This window comes from Mauremys reevesii, linkage group 3, assembly GCF_016161935.1.
Source record: "Mauremys reevesii isolate NIE-2019 linkage group 3, ASM1616193v1, whole genome shotgun sequence".
NCBI classification, from domain to species: Eukaryota; Metazoa; Chordata; order Testudines; family Geoemydidae; genus Mauremys; species Mauremys reevesii.
In genome coordinates, this window is record NC_052625.1 from 62,525,069 (window position 1) to 62,549,459 (window position 24,391).

The following is a 24,391-nucleotide window of genomic DNA, read 5'->3' on the forward strand; positions in this document are numbered from 1 at the left end:
AAAGCAAAACTGATCTTGTGGATGTCACATATGAAGACGAAGTCTCTTGTACATTTCCCAAGTATGAAGAAAATGGTATCTGACAGTGATTTTTAACCCATCACCATTTGTTATCCACATTCAAACACTTCTGGAACAATTTGAAAAGAGATTTCAACAGTTCACCATCATTGAGCCTGTAGTTGCCTTTCTTGTGAATCCTTTTACTTGCCAAATACAGGTAACTTGGGGGAGGGATAGCTCAGTGGTTTGAGCATTGGCCTGCTAAACCCAGGGTTGTGAGTTCAATCCTTGAGGGGGCCACTTAGGGATCTGGGGCAAAAATCAGTACTTGGTCCTGCTAGTGAAGGCAGGGGGCTGGACTTGATGACCTTTCAAGGTCTCTTCCAGTTCTAAGAGATTGGTATATTTCCAATTATTATAAATGGCTACATCAATTGCGAGTCTCATTCAAGTAAGAACAGAAGATGTGGAATTGGAGATTTTGGACCTTCAAAATAATATTGTTCTAAAATCCTGCGCAACAGATGAAAACTTTTGGAATCTGGTTGACCAAAAAGTTTCCTGCCTTAAAAAATGCATCATACAAAATAAAATCTTATTTCAGTTCTACTTATCTATGCGAAGTTCTGTTTTCAACAGTGAACATCATAAAATCAAAATACAGATCTCGGCTTACAGATGCCCATCTTGGCAATTGCTTACGAACAGAAATATCATCCTACTCTCCCACCTATGAAAAATTGGCTGAAGAAATGCAGTGCCAAAAATCACACTGACTTTATTAGAAAAACCACATGAATTAATGATACCTATTTTCCATTAAGTGCTGATGAGTGCGTATGATTAACTTGTGTTTAACTTTTTTTCATAATTGTTTGTTTATTGAAATCCAGATACGAGTAACAAATCAAAGAATATTTTTAATTCACCATAACTGGCTATCTATGTTAAAGTAAGAATAATAAATATATTTGGACCAGCAGTTCAACAATGTTTTACTTTTTTAAAATAAATAAGATGAAAACTATTAAAGAGTTTTTACAAAATAAATATCATAAATTGTTTGTACAAGTAGATAAAAAAGAGCAAATTCACATGGTAAGGTGAAAGAGTAATTGCCGAATAATTTAATTAATACCTTTTACATGTAAAATTAGCTTTTTTATCTTATGGATTCATATATTATGTAATATTAAATATGATGTTTTTCATATTATTTAATGTACAAATACAAAATAAGCCTTGAAAAATTGTTGGCACCCACCACACTCTTCTGAAAACATGAATGTGCTACTGGCCACAAAAAGGTTGGGGACCACTGATCTAAATAAACACTACCTGGTTAAGTGAATAATAGGGGAAGCCTTGGGCTCCTGGGAATGTTGATATAAGAGAAACAAATGTTTAATGCCCCTGATATTGCAGGGAATGAGCTGGAAGGACCTTCAATTCACTCAGCATTTCTCTCTCAGCCCACAGGGCAAGATTTACTAACGAAAGCTAATGTAAAACTTTATTCTAATATGGGAAGCCACAGTAGCATCAGCAGTTTTACCCATGACTGATGTATTCCTGTGGTGTATGCAACTCTGCCTTCTGTAGTTAGACATTCTCCTTTCGACCATCCCATATTCATCACAGCAAAGCACAGCTTCTCTACAGAAGTTTACCCTAGTAGCTTGCCTGGCATACGTTTGAAGGATTAGTACATGTGGCATGAAAAGTGGCCCTTGTGCCCAGTGTGCACTGGTGAATATTCATGCAAGTGTCTGGCAGGCTTTTGCTTTTTTTCTCTGAAAAGGCAGCTCTTGCAGAATAAATTCCAAACAGGGTGTATTTCTTTTCTCTCTTTGTTCTCCCCCCCCCCCCCCAAAAAAAAAAAAGTGTGGCAGGAAAGGCCGAACCCTTATTTTGCATCTTTCACAAATCCCAAAGGAGGAAGTGTCTATTTTTATCATTCATGTTAAGTCTCTTTGGGAGTGCCTTAAATTAATACACTGTTTGTTAATGATAACCCAAAGCCAGGTCCTCTTTCCAGCAGTTTAACCTGAGCCAAGTACTGCTGAGATAAGAGCAACTCATCTCCTCACAAAAAAAGAGCTCTGTCCACTTAGTCTTTTGATCTGAATCCACACCACTTGTGTTTTAATTAGCGCATTTAGCAGTTAGAATAATTATAATTACCAGTGTGCTATTGGAAATATTTGAATTTTAAACTCCTGACTATAGCTTTGAAGACCTGGCACAAGGAAACTGCATTGAGTCCCCAATAATGAAAGAATTCCATTGAAAAACATAATTAGCCAATTTTTTTACAGACGTTTTAAAAGAAAACAATTTACATATGTTTTTGCATTTTTCCCCTCTTTATAATCCTTCAGAAGATTTAGCCTACAATTAGAAATTGTTAAATAGATTCAGTATCTGTTGTTTATAAGTACTCATCACATCTAGGATTCTACCCTGACATTGTCAGACTTTTAACAAGGAAGTCTGCTACAGTCTATCTTGCCTTGAGCAGGCAAACGACCTTAACAGCTGTAGAAAAGCAGGATGGGTGAGGATCTGAGGAAGCAGAATTTCTGATAGCTGAATCTTTCTTCTGACCAAGTCCTGAAAAGATGCCTCTGGGAATTTGACAGAATCAGCTCTGAATTTTTAATTTGCAGATAGACAGCACTAATGAGAACTAAAAGGCTTCTTTTGGAAACCTTTTATTTTAACTTCTTAAATTATTATTTATTAATAATATTAGCTGCCTGAGATTGAGTTGAGAGATTCTGAAGTCTCTTTTTAAAATCTGTTTGTCCAGCCTTCCTGTGCCCAAATTTTCTGAGATTCAGAAATAAGAAATATAATGTTAAACCTAAAGTTTTACCAGGTTGTGATTTGCACAGGATCATGGAAGCACAAGGCCTTAGCACTATTCTTGGGTAAGGGATTGGACTCATATATTCCTAGTAAATTAATTCCTACAGCAAGTCAGGTTCAGCCATGGACAGCATTTTCCCATAAGGAAAAGGGCTCCACGTTCAGCTTCCAGATAGGTCATTTTCACCTCTCTAACAGCAGCGTTGTTTAACTCTGAAGAGTGGAATAATTTTTGAACAATAAAATTTGTCACAGCAGAGGTAGCAGCTGAAAGCAAGAAAGATTGCCTCACTGGGGAGAAGTGAAATTACATGAGACTTAAGCATTCTGGTAAGAGATCCTTAAAGACACAGAAGCTTGATAGTTTGCTACTAGAAAAGTGTTTAAATGTGACCAAGTTTATTTTCTTTTAGAATATAACTGGCTCAACTTGGATGTTTCTTGATATTTTCAGTTACAGGCAACAATCCCTACCCACTGTAGTTTGAAAAGGGTTTGCTGTGCATAGTTGAGGAAAGAATCCTGACTAGCCCCTTTTGTTAATTGTGCTAACTAGATTTCACAGTTTTCTTTTTACTTGTATGTATAGCTCTACTTATAGTGATTTAGATGGTCAGTGTAGTTCTAGCTATTTTGATTGGTTAGTTGTGCTCTGATTATTGTGGTAGGAACAGGTCCCATTGGATTCCATAGCAAACAGCAGGTGCAATCAAAATATACCAAGTGTTCATTACAGTTAGGGCTTGTCTGCACTTACACCAGTGCAGCTGTGACACTGTAGTGCTTAGTGAAGACACTATCTGTGCCAACAGGAGAGCTTCCCCCTTCGGTATAGGTACCTCACCTCCCAGAGAGGCAGTAGCTATATTAACAGGAGAAGTGGTCCTGTCAACATAGCGCTGTCTACACCAGGGATTAGGTCGGTATAACTGTGTTGCTCAGGGGTATGGATTTTCCACATAGTTATACCGACATAAGTTCCTAGTGTGCACCAAGCCTTAGTGTTAGCAACATTTGCTGACAAGAATCTGCTAGCCAAATTATCACAAAGGCTGAAATATTTACACGAGTGTATTGCACAAATTTAGGCATGTTGCATAAACAATACAGAGCAGGCATTTTCTATAAGCTTTTAAAGGGCACCCAGTTCAGTGAATAAGCAAACGACTTCAATCTTTGTAACAGTTAATCTGATAGAAAATAAATCCCTTAAGGAAATGAATAGAAGATTTAAAAAAAACCAAACATTCAGCACAACGTAGTTTACCATAACATGCATTATGCAGGCGTTCCAATTAGAATGTTACAATTTAAAAACAGGCTGATGAGAGAGCAATTATTTTGAAGAAGGGGAAGTGCAGTTTGTTGAGTTTGTCTACAGTCACTCCTAATTCAAACAGCAAAGATAAGAGTTTTGAAAACATATTTGCTATTGAGTTTGTATCAAAATAACAGCAAAGAAAGCAATTAGTTGTAAAGCGAACCCCTGCTAATCAATGGTATGTAGCCAGCCCAGGCATTTATGTAAGATATAAACAAAATCACATCTGATAATCAATTTTTAAAAATGCTTCACTGCTTCTAAAGAAAAATATGTAATGAGATTGCCTTCCACCACCCACAAGCCTTTGGCCTGGTCTACACTTAAAATTTAGGTTGACATAGTTACAGTACTTGGGGTGTGAAAAAAAAGTACAGTTTGAGGGCCAGAGCTATGCCGATCTAACCCCCCAGTGCAGATGCAGGTAGGTCAATAAAAGAATGCTTTCATCAACCTCAGTACCTTTGTTTGGGGAGGTGGTGTTCCTACTGCAATGGAAAAACCCTTTCAATCACTGTAGCCTGCGTCCACACTACAGGATTATGTTAACATTGCTACAGCACCATAGCTATGGTATTCTAGTCCCTGTAGCATAGACTCAGCCTCAGAACTGGGAAAATTTTGTCTGGACTATCAGGGAAAAGAAAACCCTTGGCCCCTTCAAGGATTGCACACACACCCTCTGCTCCTTGGCTTGAAGAGAGAAGGAGGCGGAGCTCCGTGGCTCATTGGTTGGACAAGGGTTCAGTATAAACCAGGGGTCGGCAACCTTTCAGGAGCGGTGTGTCGAGTCTTCGTTTATTCACTCTAATATAAGGTTTCGCATGCCAGTAATACATTTTAATGTTTTTAGAAGGTCTCTTTCTAAAAATCTATAATATGTAACTAAACTATTGTTGTATGTAAAGTAAATAAGGTTTATAAAATGTTTAAGAAGCTTCATTTAAAATTAAATTAAAATGCAGAGCCCCCCAGGACCCAGGCAGTGTGAGTGCCACTGAAAATCAGCTCGCGTGCCGCCTTGTGCCATAGGTTGTTACCCCTGGTATAAGCCTACTGACTCCCATGCACCCACAGGGGAAGTCTATAAACCTTTCATCCTGTCAGAGGGTACCATTCTGCAGTGGTGGTGGTGAGGGGGCTCCTGCTCCATGCACCTCTTTTCTCTCCCCCGCCCCCTCCGGCATTATGGTAGGACTGTGCTTGTGAAGCTTGTTGTGGACATCATGCTAGTTGCCTTTTTAGTGCTGGGAAAGAATTTATCTCACTGCCAGATTGGATTGAGATGGGTGTGGTTTCATCTTCCTGTCAGCAGCCCAGGGACTTAGTGGGTACGTTAGATTGTAAAATTCATTTTTTTCATGGGTGCCCAGTGCAGGTAATTGTTGAGCAGGGGTTCAGTTACCTAATAAACCAGAACTAGAAGAGAAATAGCGGAAGCCATATCTCATAAAGAAGGTGGGAAATGGGGATGGGGCTTCTAATGTTTGGTACAGTGAGGCGATGACCCTCTCTTTCCCACTCCTTTAAACCTCACATTGGGAGGGAAGGGCAGTGGAGTCCCAGAAATGGTGCCGAGAAAGGTTAACGGAAGCTGACAACAGCCCTACAGCAGATGGAACAGAGAAGTAGGGGCTGAAAGCCACCTCTCTCCAGGTGGTCCAGGTTACAATGGAAGGATGACCTGCACTGGACAAGCTTTTGCCGGATAGTTCCCAGATGTGTTTCACTTGATAGAGTTGGAGCTTAGTTAAACCATATTCCTGGTGCCTTGTTTTCCTGCAGTGTCCAGGACACCCAAGATAAGGCGAAGGGAGCTCCTTAACAATGCATTTAATGTGTTTCCTGAAGGACAGCACACTCATTAGGTAGCATGAGTAGAAGAAGGGATCCTTCTTAAGAGCTGAGCTGACCTGACCTGACCTGAATAGGCCAGTTTTACTTTTTTTTTTTTTTGCCAATTTGATCCAAGGCTTCTCATTTTATGAAGCATAGAGAGGAATGCCCATTTCATATGCAGGCCTTGAGTTCTCTGTTAGTGAGTAATCCTTGCGTGTTTGCCACAATAAGAGAATATGTGCAAGAGGACAGTAGTCCACACCATCAGTGTCTGCTTTATTTTTCTTCTGGCCCTTGAGCTGTGCTTTCTTTACACAGCCACGTTATCCAAACAGATCTTCAAGCCAGTGATACACTGGCAGTTTCACTTGGCAATTGAAATAGAGTATATATAGATTTGTAAATAAATTTAAAATAAACTGGATAAATGGTGTAGAATGACTATAGGGAATATATTATAGATTTTTGTTGGCTTTAACATAAAGTAGTATGAATAGTTGGGACTTGGAGGAACACCCGAAATAATGTGTGAAAGAAAAAGGGTATCAACAGGGAACACTGAGCATTAGAGACACGTAGAACAAACAATTTAGCTAAATAAGGATTAAAGAGAAGATAGAAAAGACTGGAAAAAAAATGAGCAGCTTGGTTTAGTGGTAATTTTACTGATCACTTCTCTATTCTATTTCTCCCTGTCCAGGTTACTTCTCTGGGACTGTGATGATCGGAGCTATAGTTACTACATTGAGGTTTCCACTAATCAGCAGCAATGGACCATGGTGGCTGATCGAACAAAAGTTTCCTGCAAGTGAGTTTAATTTTTTCCACTTATTTGTGCAAGGGAGAAACTAAGCAAACTATTCTCCCATTGATCTGTGTGAGATTTACATGGTTACCTCTCACTAACACTGGTTGGAATTATACCATTATAACTTGAAAATAACTGAGACTAGACCCCTATAAATGTGATTTTGGGGAGTGGAGACTTCAAGTGTAGCTCAAGAGCCATCCTTTCAAACCAAAACCAACTTTTGAGGATGCTGCCGATCAAGCCAGTTCCACATTTTTCCAGACTGGTTTTCCAGTGTAATATTTATTAACAAACAAAAACAATGTTTAGTTACAGTTAAGGTTGCAGTAGGACACACCCTGTCTACCCAAAACCTTACAAGCATGGTGTCACAACCTGGCCCAGGCTACCTTTCTGGATGGACACCAGTCTGTTGTAATGGGTCCCAAATTCTGGGCCCTTATGTTTCTAAGAGCCCTTCATCAGGGTAGTGACTGATCACTGTCCTAGCTCTGGGTCCCTCCAGCACACTCCCACATACAGACCCTGTGTCTGACAATACTCCCAAGCTCCCACTTCAGTAGATGCTTTCCCCACAGTCCTTCAGGCTGTGGGAGCTCTGATTTCTCAGTTAGCTCTTCAGGTACAGGAAAGCAAGGAACAAAGGCCTAGCAAAAGAATTTCTTAACCACTTGCTTCTTAATAAAGTACATGCTAGAGAGTTACAGATCTTTGAAAAATAACAAAATCCTGAGCACACTCCCCTAGCCTGACCTTACACCCTCCTATGAGTCTGAGGCTTGGTCTGCATCCTTAGGCTTGGCAGCTCTTTCTGCTCTCCTTAGCCCAGTGGTCTTGCCTGTCATGGTGGTCTGGCCTCTGGCTTAGAAAAACACCTTTTAAAAACAGCCTGTATCCTCCGTTTACCCATGTGCTTCTTCCTAGGAAAGTTTCAGGCTCCATGTCCCCCTTCAGCTTCTGGGCTGAGAGTCATTCAGATTCAAGGGTCCTACCCATAGAAAACCCAGTAGGGAATAGTCATTCAATGATGTTGGCCCTTGATTGTTCTGTCATAGCTTCTCAGACATAGGTCTCAAACCCCTGTGTGATAGGTCGCTTGGAGGGCCAGACAGCCTAGCAGGTAGTGCCATTGGCCCTCCAGCCCCTTGTATCTCTTTCAGGATAGTAGAGGTTCCTGGTTCCTGACCTTAAGGTGGACCCTCCTGATTTCCACCCACATCTGGGCCACAGATCTTAAAGTAGTGTGGTAGGGGGATCCAGACCCAGGCCCTCCCACTCCACTGGGTCCCAGACCAGGATCCTCCCTGCAGCAAGTTTGAGTCCACTGCCCTTGTCTACTTTCTGCCTATATGTCCCTTCAGTTTGGGGCATGGCCCCTAGAGTCCAAACAGTCAGTCAGTTAACAAAGGAGACAAAAGGAGCAGGGCTCTGCAGGACCTCAAAGGGAGTGGTGGTTGGAGAAGGCACTGTCTATGAGCCTTACCCAATCTGTGTGCCCTCTTAGGCAGTCTTTTGTCTGGCTTCCCAGAGGAGTCATCTCTCCTGCAGCTCATCCCCTCACCATTTGCATGGGTTTCTCAGATCCTTTCAACCCACTTCTCCAGCAGGACCGTGCTCAGCAGGCCTGGAGGAGCAAGTCTATTGGACCCAGTATTGCCTTTTAACCCCTTCAGGCCCATTGTGGGGTTTGTAAACCCCATTATATCTGGCTACAAAATGGATACACAAAGGAGGTTATGGTACAAAGTAGAGCCGCTGAACCAAAATGAGAGTCATAAAACAAAATGAAGTTTACAAGTTGACAGATATATCCACAATCTGTCACACATGGAAATAAGAAAGGGATTGACTGGTACATTCCTTTCTACCTTATTGCCTACACACTGTCAATAATACACTCTAATGTTCCATAGGCTTTCATTTCTATCTGCAACGGATACACATACGCAATACCCAGCTTAATCAAACTTGTCCTATAATGCAAAACCTTAATAGTGACTTCATATGTTTTTATAACAATTATATCAACAGATCAGCACATCTGACTTTCCCAATCTCCATGCATTTGGGAAATTATTTTGCCTGAATGTCACTCCAGTCACTGTTATGGTTCTTAATTACAACACCTGTTTGAAAGTGTCCTTTTCACTGTGTGAATCACATGCAACCATGCCATCCCCCAACATAGATCAGCAGTAGGGTTTGAACTGCTTGACCTACACATCCTTATTTTAGGCCCTTACTATTTGAGCTACACAAGAATTGCTAGACCCTTTCTAGACTTAACACGGGAGGGGGACTTGACACACACTTTTACAGTGAGTAACAGAACTATTTACTAGTCAACAGAAGAATGATCAGGAATCCTGGAGTCTATGCCTGGCTCTGGGATATAGGATATGATTTATAATGTTTAGTGAAAGAATAACTGGAACTGGTTTAGTCCCTCTAAAAGTCAGTGTAGTGTAGTGGATAAGACTGGTTACTGTCATTTTAAGAGACCTGGGTTTTCTGCCTGCAGTGTTCTTGCATAATGTCTTTGCTAATTTATTTTTGAAAAAGGGTGTGGGAGGGAGATCAGCATATCTTCCCTAACTGTCTTGTAGATTGGGGTTTATGGCTGTAGTCTGTCATAAGGGTAGTGAATTGCATGAGAAAATAAAATAGCATTTAGAAGAAGTGAAATTTGAACTCCTGATCTCCTCTTTTGTAGCTCAGAAAACTTTTTTGGGGGTTACAGGGATATTTGCAGAAGGTGTGTGTGTCAGTGAGTGACAGCATTCATGCTACAGCAAATTTGTCATCAAATTAACATTTGGTAGATTCACCTTGGCTCACATATTTTCTGTGATAGGTAAAAATGTATAAATTATATTCTTGGAATCAGCACATGAGGAGCAACATAGTCGCCAAAGGATGGGTTCCAGTGTGTTTTGTTTCTTGTAAAAGGGGTGAAAGTGAGAACAATCCAGTGAAAAAATTGCCCAAAAGGGTGATTTTTGAACTCTTATTCTTTCCCTCCCACCCAATTTCAAACCCTAGGTCCAAAGCATAGAAGTGCTAGAAGTTCTCAAAGAAATGGATTTATTGTTTTAACATGGGCTAAACAGTGTATTTTTCACTACTCTCATGCTCTGAAACTGCTGAACCTTTTTTCCTGAAAGTTTCCAAAAGAAATTATCAACCTGAAGCCAATACCTGGCATGGAAAATATCAGCCTGAACAATTTAAGTTTGGCAATGATATAATCAACTAAAAAAAGGTCAAGTAATGGGAAGTGTTGGGCATTAAGTATAGACAGTTCTATCAGCTCCCCTGATAATAATCTGTGCTAAACAAATAAAGATCTCTGCCCTGAAGCTCAAACTTACAAAAGCACAGTGGATACAAAAACAGTACAATCCAATGGAGTTAATAACATTTAAAGGAACACCATCAACTTGAAAAATCTCCTTTCTGTCTGAAATGTTTGTACCTACTATAGTTACAAATAACTTCTAACATCAATATACATGAAAAAAGTTAAATGTGGGGGAAGGGGCAATATTTTGGGGGGGGGGGTTGTCCGGTTAATTTATTTTGTATTTGACTTTGTGTACAATCATGTTCACTATCTTTACTCCATAGTCAGTCATTTAGTCAGGTTCTCTTTTCCAAACAGTCACAGGAGAGCTGAAAAACCCTTGCATTATCTTTAAAGTAATTTAAAAAAAAAATTGTGGGATTTTTCAAAAGTGCCTAGCTGACTTAGAAGCAGAAATGATTTCCATTGAAATGTGAGTGCCTAAGTAACTTAGCTACTCCTGGAAATCCCACTTTGAGGGCATAGATCTTAAGCCTGTAAATACACAAGACTAAACATGCCCACTTTCTTAACTTTTCCTCATAGATCAGGTTTTGTAAACGTTTATTATCGTTTTTGTTGCTCTTCTCTGGACTCTCTAATTTGTCCACATCTTACTGAAAGTGTGGCGCCCAGGATTGGACACAGTACTCCAGCTGAGGTCTCACTAGTGCCAAATAGAACAGAACAATTACATCCCATATCTTACATATATGATACTTCTGTTAATACACCCCAGAAAGCTATTAGTATGTTAGTATTATATTCAGAGATTTTCACTGAATTAGTTTGTGTCTGATAATTGCTAATAATTTCATTGAATGCAGAATAGTGTTTTTGATAGAATACCCAGTCATTTAGTTATTCACTGAATAGTGACATGCTGTCCTCATTGAAAATTAGTTTGGACAGGGTGTTAGTGTTCGATGAGGGAAAGAAATCTTAACAAAGAGAAGAAAATGAACTAGTCAATGGTGTACAAGTTAAAATGGTGTCTGTTTGCACTCCTTTGTTAAGGAAAATAAGAGACTTGTCACCAGATCAGGCGTGTTGGGGCTGTGTATATTTTTCCAGGGCCTTCTATAGCAACACTATGATTAAGGATCTGTTAGCAGATGACCATTTAAGATATAGTACACACTATCTATAATGCCTTTCATAATTACGAACCTTCGGCTATAATAATCCTGGTCCCTGGATCCCAACTACAGTATTATAAACAAACAAACAAATAAATAAATAAATAACAAAAGGATGTTGCACATACATGCACAATTTTTATCCAGTGCCATATATTCATGCTGTGCTTCCAAAACGGAAGTGTCACGAAAGTCACATTGTGCTTCTGAAACAAAAGTGTCAGTAAAGTATGAGCCATGCCTCCAAAGCGAAAATCAATTTCTGTTGCAATAAAGCTAGAAATTATTGATCATTTGAATAAAAGAGCAATGCAGGCAGATCTCTGATGTGAGTATGGTCTGTAAAAAAGCACAATTGGAACATTAAAAAAAACCCAGAAAAATCTCCAAGCATTTGTCCATAAAGTCATCACTGACGAAGGACGGTCACAAAAGAAATTATGAAAATCTGATGATGATGCACTAAATGGAGCAGTCTTGTGGTTCTAGCAGTGCAGAAGCAATGGTAATCCTGTATCTGGACTGATCATTTGCAAAAAAGCCAATCATAGAATATCAGGGTAGGAAGGGACCTCAGAAGGTCATCTAGTCCAACCCCCTGCTCAAAGCAGGACCTAATCCCCAACTAAATCATCCCAGCCAGGGCTTTGTCAAGCCTGACCTTAAAAACCTCTAAGGAAGGAGAGTCTACCATCTCTCTAGGTAACCCATTCCAGTGCTTCACCACCCTTCCTTCAAAAACGTTTTTCCTAATATCCAACCTAAACCTCCCCCACTGCAACTTGAGACCATTACTCCTTGTTCTGTCATCGTCTACCACTGAGAACAGTCTAGATCCATCCTCTTTGGAACCCCCTTTCAGGTAGTTGAAAGCAGCTATCAAATCCCCCCTCATTCTTCTCTTCTGCAGACTAAATAATCCCAGTTCCTTCAGCCTCTCCTCAGAAGTCATGTGCTCCAGTGCCCTAATAATTTTTGTTGCCCTCTGCTGGACTCTTTCCAATTTTTCCACATCCTTGTAGTGTGGGGCCCAAAACTGGACACACTACTCCAGATGAGGCCTCACCAATGCCAAATAGAGGGGAATGATCACATTCCTCAATCTGCTGGCAATGCTGCTACTTAACAGCCCAAAATGCCATTAGCCTTCTTGGCAACAAGGGCACACTGTTGACTCATATCCAGCTTCTCGTCCACTGTAACCCCTGGATCCTTTTCTGCAGAACTGCTGCCTAGCCACTCGGTCCCTAGTTTGTAGCAGTGTATGGGATTCTTCCTTCCTAAGTGCAGGACTCTGCACTTGTCCTTGTTGAACCTCATCAGATTTCTTTTGGCCCAATCCTCTAATTTGTCTAGATCCCTCTGTATCTTATCCCTACCCTCCAGCGTATCTACCACTCCTCCCAGTTTAGTATCATCTTCAAACTTGCTGAGGGTGCAATCCATGCCATCCTCCAGATCGTTAATGAAGATATTGAACAAAACCGGCCCCAGCACCGACCCTTGGGGCACTCCACTTGATACCGTCTGCCAACTAGACATGGAACCATTGATCACTACCCGTTGAGCCCGACCATCTAGCCAGTTTTCTATCCACCTTACCGTCCATTCATCCAGCCTATACTACTTTAACTTGCTGGCAAGAATACTGTTGGAGACTGTATCAAAAGCTTTGCTAAAGTCCAGAAATAGCACATCCACTGCCGGTTATCTCATCATAGACGGCAATTAGGTTAGTCAGGCATGATTTGCCCTTGGTGAATCCATGCTGACTGTTCCTGATCACTTTCCCCTCCTTTAAGTGGTTCAGAATTGATTCCTTGAGGACCTGTTCCATGATTTTTCCAGGGACTGAGGTGAGACTGACTGGCCTGTAGTTCCCTGGATCTTCTTTCTTCCCTTTTTTAAAGATGGGCACTACATTAGCTTTTTTCCAGTCATCCGGGACCTCCCCCGATCACCATGATTTTTCAAAGATAATGGCCAATGGCTCTGCAATCTCATCGGCCAACTCCTTTAGCACCCTCGGATGCAGTGCATCCGGCCCCATGGACTTGTGCTCGTCCAGCTTTTCTAAATAGTCCCGAACTACTTCTTTCTCCACAGAGAGCTGGTCACCTCCTCCCCATACCGTGGTGCAGAGTGCAGCTGTCTGGGAGCTGACCTTGTCTGTGAAGACAGAGGCAAAAAAAGCATTGAGTACACTAGCTTTCTCCACATCCTCTGTCACTAGGTTCCCTCCCTCATTCAGCAAGGGGCCCACACTTTCCTTGACTTTCTTCTTGTTGCTAACATACCTGAAAAAACCCTTCTTGTTACTCCTAACATCTCCGGCTAGCTGCAACTCCAAGTGTGATTTGGCCTTCCTAATTTCACTCCTGCATGCCTGAACAATACTTTTATACTCCTCCCTGGTTATTTGTCCAATCTTCCACTTCTTGTAAGCTGTTTTTTTGTGTTTAAGACGAGCAAGGATTTCACTGTTAAGCCAAGCTGGTCGCCTGCCATATTTACTTTTCTTCCTACACATCAGGATGATTTGTTCCTGCAACCTCAATAAGGATTCTTTAAAATACAGCCAGCTTTCCTCGACTCCTTTCCCCGTCATGTTATTTTCCATGGGGACCTTGCCCATCAGTTCCCTGAGGGAGTCGAAGTCTGCTTTTCTGAAGTCCAGGGTCTCTGTTCTACTGCTCTCCTTTCTTCCTTGTGTCAGGATCCTGAACTCGACCATTTCATGGTCACTACCTCCCAGGTTCCCATCCACTATTGCTTCCTCTACTATTTCTTCTCTGTTTGTGAGCAGCAGGTCAAGAAGAGCTTTTCCCCTAGCTGGTTCCTCCAGCACTTGCACCAGGAAATTGTCCCCTACACTTTCCAGAAACTTCCTGGATTGTCTGTGCACTGCTGTATTGCTCTCCCAGCAGATATCGGGGTGATTAAAGTCACCCATGAGAACCAGGGCCTGTGATCTAGCAACTTCTGTTAGTTGCTGGAAGAAAGCCTCGTCCACCTCATCTCCCTGGTCTGGTGGTCTGTAGCAGACTCCCACCACGACATTACCCTTGTTGTTCATACTTCTAAATTTAATCCAGAGACTCTCAGGTTTTTCTGCAGTTTCATACTGGAGCTCTGAGCAGTCATGCTGCTCTCTTACATACAATGCAACTCCCCCACCTTTTCTGCCCTGCCTATCCTTCCTGAACAGTTTATATCCATCCAGGACAGTACTCCAATCATGTGAGTTATCCCACCAAGTCTCTGTTATTCCAATTACATCATAATTCCTTGACTGTGCCAGGACTTCTAGTTCTCCCTGCTTGTTCCCCAGGCTTCTTGCATTTGTGTAGAGGCATGTAAGATGACTCCCTGATCATCCTGCTGTCCCAGTATGGGGCAGGAGCCCTCCCCTCTTGCACTCACCTACTTGTGCTTTCTCCCGATATCCCACTTCCCCACTTACCTCGGGGCTTTGGTCTTCTTCCGCCGGTGAACCTAGTTTAAAGCCCTCCTCACTAGGTTAGCCAGCCTGCTTGCAAAGATGCTCTTCCCTCTCTTCGTGAGGTGGAGCCCGTCTCTGCCTAGCACTCCTCCTTCTTGGAAGACCATCCCATGGTCAAAGAATCCAAACCCTTCTCTCCGACACCATCTGCGTAGCCATTCGTTGATTTCCACGATTCGACGGTCTCTACCCTGGCCTTTTCCTGCCACAGGGAGGATAGACGAGAACACCACTTGCGCCTCAAACGCCTTTATCCTTCTTCCCAGAGCCACGTAGTCTGCAGTGATACGCTCAAGGTCATTCTTGGCAGTATCATTGGTGCCCACGTGGAGAAGCAGGAAGGGGTAGCAATCCGAGGGCTTGATGAGTCTCGGCAGTCTCTCCGTCACATCATGAATCCTAGCCCCTGGCAAGCAGCACACCTCTCAGTTTTCCCGGTCAGGGCGGCAGATAGATGACTCAGTCCCCCTGAGGAGAGCGTCCCCGACCACCACCACCCTCCTCCTCCTCTTGGGAGCGGTGGTCGTGGAACCCCCATCCCTAGGACGGCGCATCTCATGCCTTCCAATCAGTGGAGTCTCCTTCTGCTCTGTTCCCTCAGATGTATCATCCACTCCACTCTCTGCACTAGTACCTGCGGAGAGAACATGAAAACGGTTGCTCACCTGCATCTGTGTTTCTGGTACATGGACATTTCTGGTACTCTTTCCTCTTCTGGAAGTCGCATGCCACCAATTATCCTCGCTGGCCTTCTGTCCCCGCTGCGTAGCCTGCTCTGAATCTTCGGAACATTGTGCCCGCTGAAGCTGATCCTGACATCTATCCAGGAAATCCTCATTTTCTTTTATGGAACGCAGGGTTGATATTCGTTTCTCCAGACCTTGAATCTTCTCTTCCAATACGGAGATCAGCTTGCACTTTGTACAGACAAAGTCGCTTCTATCCTGTGGAAGGAAGACAAACATGGCGCATCCTGTGCAGGACACAACAGCGGATCGCTCAGCATCCATGGTCTCTTCCTTCTAGGAGCTTCCTTACTTGTGGCAGACGCGACTCAGAGAAACCTGCGAGAGGGGGGCCTCAGTAGGCTCTCTCCAGGCGAACTCCCAGGCAAACTCCTTCTGTTTGCCTCTCTGCTGTTCGCTGCTCAGCTGGTTCGCAGCTGACTGCCTTTTTATAACAGTCAGGCCCAGCTGGAACAAAGCACTCCCAATTCACACTGTCCAAACAAGCAAGCAATCAAACAATCAAGCACATGGTCAAACTGCCAAACTGTCCCCTCAACAGACACTCAGATACTCACCAGCACAGTCCCCCTAATGCAGCACTTCAGTGAATTAACGCAAAATACCGGATGGTTGTTGTTATAATTAATTAATTTAGCTAACGCGTTTATCCAAAGCAACTTCATTAACTTACTCCAGCAATTTATCGTTCGTTTTGATTTTTTTTTCAGTATAATGAATCCCTGGCTATAATGAACAAAATACTTGGATTCCAACAGGCATTATAGTTAGGGTGTATTATATTATTAACCACATGTAAATATTTACTCTCAGTTGAAACTTGGATATCAATTCTTATTCTGAAAGAGCATTTATATTTAAAAATAAATAAATCCCTGTAGCAGAGTATGGCGGGACCCCTTTGGCTTCTGCCTCTGCTAGGTTCACAAAGTCTCTCAGAGACCCTGGGTTTAGTAACCACTGGTGCACTTTATTCTCAGGCTTGTTCCCACCACTGTTTCACCATGTACAAATCATCCTTCACCATCTGCAGGCAGGAGGGAGGGGAGAGCTACCTCCCTGCTTTCATTCCCTGCCTTTTGCCTTTCCTCTTGCTTGCCCCAATTAGGTCCAGATTACCTCCATCCCACTCTAATTTGTTCCCTTAACGAGGAGCGGACATGACAGAGGACTGAATCTGCAACCCTTTGCCCAGCACTCTGTCACACACCTCCCCTCCTTCTAGAACCGCCAGGTTCACCCCTCCTCTCCTTCCTCTGCCCCAGGGTGGGGGGAGGGCTCTAGGAGGGAGTCTTTTCCCCTCTTTCAGGTCAATCCCAGGGTTTTCCGTGTGGGTTTCCTTCATCTTCCCCCCTACCCCCCCGAAACTACATTGTGTGGGGGGTGGATGGCCCCACAGCTCTACTGTGACATACAGGTCTTCGCACCATTCACAGCCCCTTGGGTGTTCCCCTGTCTCCCCCCCCCCCGCTTCCTTTCCATCAGGGGTTCAGGGTTGGTCCTGACCCCGTCCTGGACACTCAGGGCTTCCCGGTCCCCCACACTTGTCCAATGGGGCCGGTGTCTCTTCCCTTGAGGGTCCGCTAATAAGGGCCTCCACCGGGTCTTGCACTCTAGTCAAGGTCCCTGGGGTGGACATCTCGCCCATAGATTCCCTCTCCCTTCTCGGGCTTTGTTCTCTAGGGGTTTTCTGTTCGGGAGTCTCTATCCCTTCTTAGGGGAATTTCCCCTTTTCCCTATCTTGGGCTTTCTCCCTCTGCCCACCTTCCTGCTTGGGAAAGGGTCCCAGTCTGTGCCCACTACCCCAGGCCCTTTACTACCCCAACCCATTGCCGCTTAAACCTGTCCCGAACCTCAAGGGGCACCTGGGCCATAGTGTATTGCCTCCTATCCCCATGGACACATTCTATGTCCATTTTCACTCTGGGACTCCACCAGTGCGGCCTCACCAGCTTCCTTTGTACCAGGAAGCAGGCTGAGGCCAAGTCCACCAGGCCTCACTGGAGTTTCCTCCCCACCATCACTGGAATGGTGCGCAATGCCCTCCAGTGCCCTCTGGTACTACATGCTCATAATGCTGGTATAAAGGGGCCTGCCTTAGTTCCCCCTCAGTTCCTTCTTAGCAGCTGTGACAATAGCTGAAGCTTCTCATTGCTCAGGCAATTTCTCCTAGTGACTTTTTCCTACCTCTTAGTGTAAATAGTTATTGTAGTTTGGTAGTAGTTAATTGTAATAGTTAGATAGTTTTGAATGCCTGTGCACTTAGTCAGCAAGGCTGTTCACCTTCTGGTGCTGGGTCATGCCTTGGTTGCCAGACTTCAAGCAATATGCTTCCTGTGGCAAGTCGATACCACTGAGTGACCCGCACTTGCATTGTCTCAGGTGCTTAGGGGAATCTCACAGAAAAGACCACTTCCAGGTTGGCAGGGACTTCAAACCCTGCACCAAGAAGGACTGGGGAGTGGGGTGAAGGTGCTTCTCATGGAGGCAGCTCAGACTCAGCATCAAGCACCTCAGCTTCAGTGCAGAGCACTCTTCTCACCAGCTGAGAGTCTGGGCACCAATCTTCTTCTCCGTTGCCTAAAAAGAAACACAAAAAGCACCAGGAGAAGAGCCGATCCTCGGTGCCAAAGAGAAGCAGGCAGGGGGACAGCGATAGAGCAAGACCCACATCGGACAGCTCCAGAGATTTCCCTACATCCCCCCTGAATTTCCCCAACACGCCCCCCCCACACACACACATTTTGTGAACTAGTTACATGCAGTGTTGCCAATTTAGTGATTGTTTGGACATTTGATTTGAAATTGAAACATTAATACACACTTTAAAAGCATATAAAGTGTATGATAAAATATGTGTATCTGAAAAAGTATAATAGATTTGAAAAGTATGAACATAGACTAGCTTTATTATACAGTTGTTTTTTATGACAATATCAGTGCATTCATTTCGGTGATGTTGGCCATCCTAATAATTTCAAATTACGATTTGTAAGCAAAGTCTAAATGTGCTCTCCCTGACAGCTAGTGATGAGCTGGGGGGAAAGGCTTCAGGACCAGACTGTATTTACATTCACACCTAATCTACCTAGGTATCCAGCAGATAGAGCTGTGTGGCCCAAGTGATAGATTTTGGCTGAGATTGGGTTACAAATCACTTGAATGGGGAGGGGGAGGTAATAAAATATTGTTATTCTTAGTGTATGAGTAAAGGGCAGTAGAACTGTAACCTGTGCTGATTGAGGGCATCAAGAGCGAAGGTGGGGGCGGGTGTTTTGCTTGATGGTCTGCCTGAGTCACAAGTACTATTTGACCTGCCCCTCTCCACTGTTTAAAGACAGAGCTGATTAGGCTCCATAGATAGCCTTTTGTTTTGTTAAGTGACCGCTACAGCTGAAGTCACTGATAATCAGGTCTAAGTGCTTAGACCTGCTGTGGGACAGTGTTTCTGTGGAAGAGATGGCCCAGTCTGCACTAGCAGCAAGGTTCCCCCACTGAGAGCTCAGCTGAAATCACTGAGAGCTGGTGGAACCTCAAGAGACCAACTCACAGAGGTCACAGTGGCAGGTGACAGCAGAAGGTGACTGCGCAGGGCCATTGGCAATAGAGTGGTGGAGTGAAAAGTGGCACAATGAACCACAGTGGCCAGAGCGAACAGTGAGCAGCTGGAGGAATGACCAAGGTGCCTTTTTGCGCCCTACCTGGGAGGTGAACTCATGTGAAAGCACCTCTGAACTCTTGAGTCTCCACTGACCAAGGACAACACTGGTGAGTGTTAATGAGGCTGTTAAGAATGCTGGAGACACAACACAGTTTATGCAAACAAACATGACTGTGGCATACTTTCTATTTAAGCAAGAGATACCACACACTACAAACTGGAGGCTAATGTTAAGTGCGCTGTCACTTGTTCATCCTGAAGTTGAACACTGGTTCCGAACAAGACTAGCAAATGCTCACTATCTTTCTGCAAGAAACTCAGCTGACTGGCTAGAAGCGTGTTGTACAACAGTGAAAGACTCAACCGTTGAAAAAGTGAAGAACTCTCTAACCAAAATTCAAAAAATTTGCACACATGGCTGATGAATGCACCAATGCAAATGGGCATCAAGTATTAAGTCACTGCGTACGTTATCTTGATGTCAGTGATAGGTCAGTAGATGCATGTCTAGATGTTCAAGATATAGAAGACACATTGGCTGCATCTGTGACTACCCACATCTTAGAAGTGTTAAATGCTTGTCAATTAGACCCCAGACAGATGGCTGCTTGTGCATTTGCTGGAGCTGCAAACTTCTCTGGAAGACATGGTGGAGTACAAGCTTTGCTCAGAGAAAAATGTAACCGTAATCTCTCCTATACACACTGCAGAGGCCATCTACTCCAACTAGCGCTAGTACGAGCTGCAGACTCTTCAAAAGACATTTAAAAAGCTATAAATTTAATGTCTTCATTATATTCTTTTTTTCAGCAAGAGTACAAAAAGACTGAATATCTTGAAAATACACTGGGACTGAAGTTCAAATTAGTCCAATCTGGGAAAACCCTCTGGTTTTCTCATGAGCGATCCTTGGCTGTTGTCTTAAAATTACTCCAGCCATTATTACTGGCTTTGGAAAGTATCTACCAAGATGGGATGAATCTAGCTAGTGAGGCTGGTGGATTACTTTTGATACTACGTTCAGAGAAGACTATTGCCATTCTCTGTCTTGTAAGTTTCCTGTTGAAACCACTTGGGTCATTAAACAATGCCATCCAGGCATCTGCTACCACAGTAGTAGATCTTTGTCCAGCAATAGAAGCTACATTTGGATCAATCAGAGAGCTATCCATTGAAAAAGTACTGGAAGAAGTAAAGACTTCAGTCCAGAAGTTGACTAATGAAGGCATTAATATTGAATCCTTAAGTGAAGAGGACAAATTGTATGGCAGTCCATGAATGCTCACAAAATTGGGGTTGGCGAGGGGTTGCATGCTCTAGTTGGGGGTTTGGGCTCCGGGATGGGGCCAGATATGAGGAGTTCAGGATGCTGGGGTGGGGAGTGGGGTGCAGGGGAGTGAGGGTTCTGGTGGGGGCTCAGGTGGAGGGCTGTGGATGAGGAGTTTGGGGTGTAGAAGGATGCTTTGGGCTGGGACCAAAGGGTTCAGAGGGCAGGAGGGGGATCAGGGTAGGGGGTTGGAGTGTGGGAAGGGGTGCAGGCTCTGGTTGGGGGTGCGGGCTCTGGGGTGGGGCTAGGGATGAGGGGTTTGGGGTGCAGGAACATGCTCTGGGCTGGGATCAAGGGATTCAGAGGGCAGGAGGGGGATCAGGGAAGGGGGTTGGGGCATAGGGAGAGGCTCAGGGGTGCAGGCTCCGGGCAGCACTTACTTCAAGCAGCTCCTGGAAGCAGAGACATGTCCCTTTTCCGGCTCCTATGCACCAACCTTGCAGCTCCCATCCGAACTTTAGCTCTCTTCATCTGATGGCCTGGAAGCTCTATGGCTGAATCATGAGGAGCAAGTTTGTAGAATCCTACTAGGCTGTAGAAAACCCTCCACCTGGGCCACCAACCTTGCAAAATGGAAGCGGTTCTCCATCTGGTCCTACTAACAGGGAATTCAATTATGCAGTCCTCACTGCAGCTCATTTTGGAGTTCCTTCTGCTTCTGAAACAACAAAGTCTGTCCCTCTCTTCAGTCAAGGTTCACAAGGTCATTTCAGCCTTCCATCCCAAGGTCAACAACTGATCCATTTTTTCGCACAAGATGGTTATCTGTTTTCTTAAAGACCTGGAGAGGATATCCCCCCAGGTTAGAAAACTCATTCCTCCCTGGGATCTAAACCGTGTCCTGTCAAAACTCACTGGTCCACCGTTTGAGCCACTAGCAACATGCTTGTTGTTACACCTCTCCTGCAAAGTGGCTTTCTTAGTAGCCATCACTCGGGCCTGAAGGGTTTCAGAGATCCAGGCCCTTCCATCGGAACCACCATATGTGATCTTCTTCAAGGATAAGATTCAGCTGAATCCACACCTGTCATTCCTCTCAAAGGTGGTTTCACAATTCCACTGCAGTCAAGCAATCTTCCTGCAGCTATTCTACCCTAAATCGCATGTGAACAGAGAGGAACATGCCTACACTCTTTGAATGTTAGACGGGCTCTGGCTTTCTATATATAAACTACCAAACCATTCCACAGATTGACTCAGCTGTTCATAGCATTAGCAGAGATAATGAAGGGTCTTCCCATCTCCTCCCAGATAATTTCATCCTGGTTTATTTCATGCATGTTACAAACTCACAGGCATCTTGCCCCCAGCTAACATTACTGCTCATTTCACAAGATCGCAGGCCCCCTTGGCCGCTTTCCTAGTGCAAGTCCCTATTCAGGACATCTGCAGAGCAGCAACATGGTTGTCAATGCACACATTCTCAATGCACTATGCCATCACCCAGCAGGCTAAAGACGATGCCAACTTCAGCTGCGCAGTCTTGCAGTCAGTCTGTCCTTGAACTTCAAGCCCATCTCCTGTACAACTGCTTGTGAGTCACCGACATTGGAATAGACATGTGCAAGCACTTAAAGAGGAAAAAATGGTTATTAAGCTTTCTGTAACTGTTGTTCTTTGAGATATGTTGCACGTGTCCATTCCAAAACCCAACCTCCAACCCCTGTTATCGGAGTCAGTTGGTAAGAAGAAACTGAGAACGAGTGGGTCAGCAGGGCCCTTTATACCAGCGTTATGCGTGCGGCACCAGAGGGTGCTGGAGCCGAGCCGACAGATACCACTAGGATAAAAAATTTTGGCAGCTGTGCTCAGGGTGCACATATACCTACATTGGAATGGACATGTGCAACACACCTTGAAGAACAACAGTTAGAGAAAGTTTTATATAATATCACCGTTTTATGTTTGTGGTTGTCTGAAATTCTCCAATTACTGTCTTTAGCACAAGTTCTACAGCTAATACGGTTCTCTGTAGAACCGTAGAAAAATGAGTGATGTCTCTTACAATGCGGCATATGTTGCAATAGCAAAAGAAAATGGGGAGAATTAGGGATGAAATTTCAGTTTTAGAGAGAGAGACTCACAGTGTAGCTGAGTTGGAAAAAAGGTGAACATTTAAACCAAAACAATTTACTTTGCTAAAGATATTCTGTATTCCCTTTGCTGTTCTTAAAGATGTGCTTGGATAAGAGCCTTTTCCCTTGCAGCCTGACTTGTCTGTCTGCCTAATCCTGTACTGAAATTCTAATCCTTTGTAGACTGTTGCCTTGAAAATGATTTTGAGGTCCCCAAACCAGCCTGCTGGATTCCCAGCAGGAGGAGTAGAACAAACTATAAAGGAAGCAAACTCAAACTTCAACAAACATCTTTGATGATCAGTAAGAATGTCAAAGAAAATAATAAGAAACAAAAGGAAAGTAAATTGAATTTTGTTTAAGTAGCATATACTGTATTTGATAGTCTACCCAAGTGTGAAAGTTCCTTTTAAACTCTGAATGTGTTGCCTTTGGTCAGCGTAATGGTATTTTAATGAGTATTTTGCCTGAATTAATAATTCAGTGCTCAAAGCCTCCAGTGACAGGCTATTCCTAACCTCCTCTTTTCTCTCACTCAGTCTCAAAAGGCTGAGGACAGAAGCCCGGGTGTTGTTATCTTCACAGGGAAAGCTTGCTGTCCTTAAATGGGAGCCAATTAATGCACACTGATTGTGTAATTGTCATTTTAAAGATGCTCCATGTAGGCTAATTTTTTTCCCTTTTCAAACTAAACCCTGTTTTTCTCTACGCAGTATGACAGTAATGAAAACCAGTCAGGTTCTGTTTTGTTTTGGTTTTTTTTTAAAGGGCAGACATTTGTGACAAGTTTGCCTGAGTTTGTTAGTTTTGAACAATGGAGACATGTACTTGTTAGAAGAATTTACTGACAAGAAGTCTAGAATTCATATTAAAAACAAAAGAAACGAAAGGCCAGACGGAATCATTCCTTGAGGTTAATGATTCCTACTTTTGATAAAATAAGTACCATGATTAAAAAAACAAAACAAAACAGACTATCACCAAGATTAATACCCACTGAAATGTTGACCTTAGAAGTTCTCTCTTGTATTGTTATTGTGAAATGGATTCTAATCTATGGTAGGTATTTTATAGTGCTCAGTTTCCCAGTGGAAAATTCTATCCACAGAATTATTTAGTAGATAAGATCAAATGTATGGCTTATGCATATGCAATTCCTAGAAATTTGACACCAATTATCTGTGTAACTATTTCAGTCCAGTTTTATCTTTTTATAATAATAGGAGATATACCAATCTCCTAGAACTGGAAGGGACCTTGAAAGGTTATCAAGTCCAGCCCCCTGCCTTCACTAGCAGGACCAACTTTTGCCCCAGATCCTTAGGTGGCCCCCTCAAAGATTGAACTCATAACCCTGGGTTTAGCAGGCCAATGCTCAAACCACTGAGCTATCCCTCTATTTTTCATAATGGAAGGTACTGTTTCATTATTGCAAAACTAATGGCACAGTGTCTTTATTTACCTTTTTTCCCACTTGACTTTTGTTTATCTTCCATACTACAGTGCTTTGTTGTGGTATATGTTTAAAAGTTTCCAGACCTCTTTATTGTTGCAACATGCTCATACTGCTTACTGTGGCTATTCCACTTCCCAAATTCTGAGCTCATCTCCTAGCCTTCATTTCCTATGTAGATGCCATTTGTACTGCCACCATTAGGACTGAATCAGTGAATCCCATGTAAAAATCCATTGGGAGGAGACTTCATAAATCCAATTATTTTTGTAGATTACATTTTCTGAGTGGGATTTCAGT

General features: G+C 43.2%; 1 protein-coding gene across 3 annotated transcripts in view; it reads left to right on the forward strand.

Moving 5' to 3' along the window:
* BTBD9 (BTB domain containing 9) overlaps nt 1–24,391 on the forward strand; it is a 280,634-nt gene that overhangs the window by 196,044 nt on the left and 60,199 nt on the right. For all 3 annotated transcript variants that reach the window (XM_039529948.1, XM_039529950.1, XM_039529949.1), the window contains exon 11: nt 6,735–6,842. In XM_039529948.1, the coding sequence (XP_039385882.1) occupies nt 6,735–6,842 (108 nt within the window). The remainder of the gene's footprint in view (nt 1–6,734; nt 6,843–24,391) is intronic.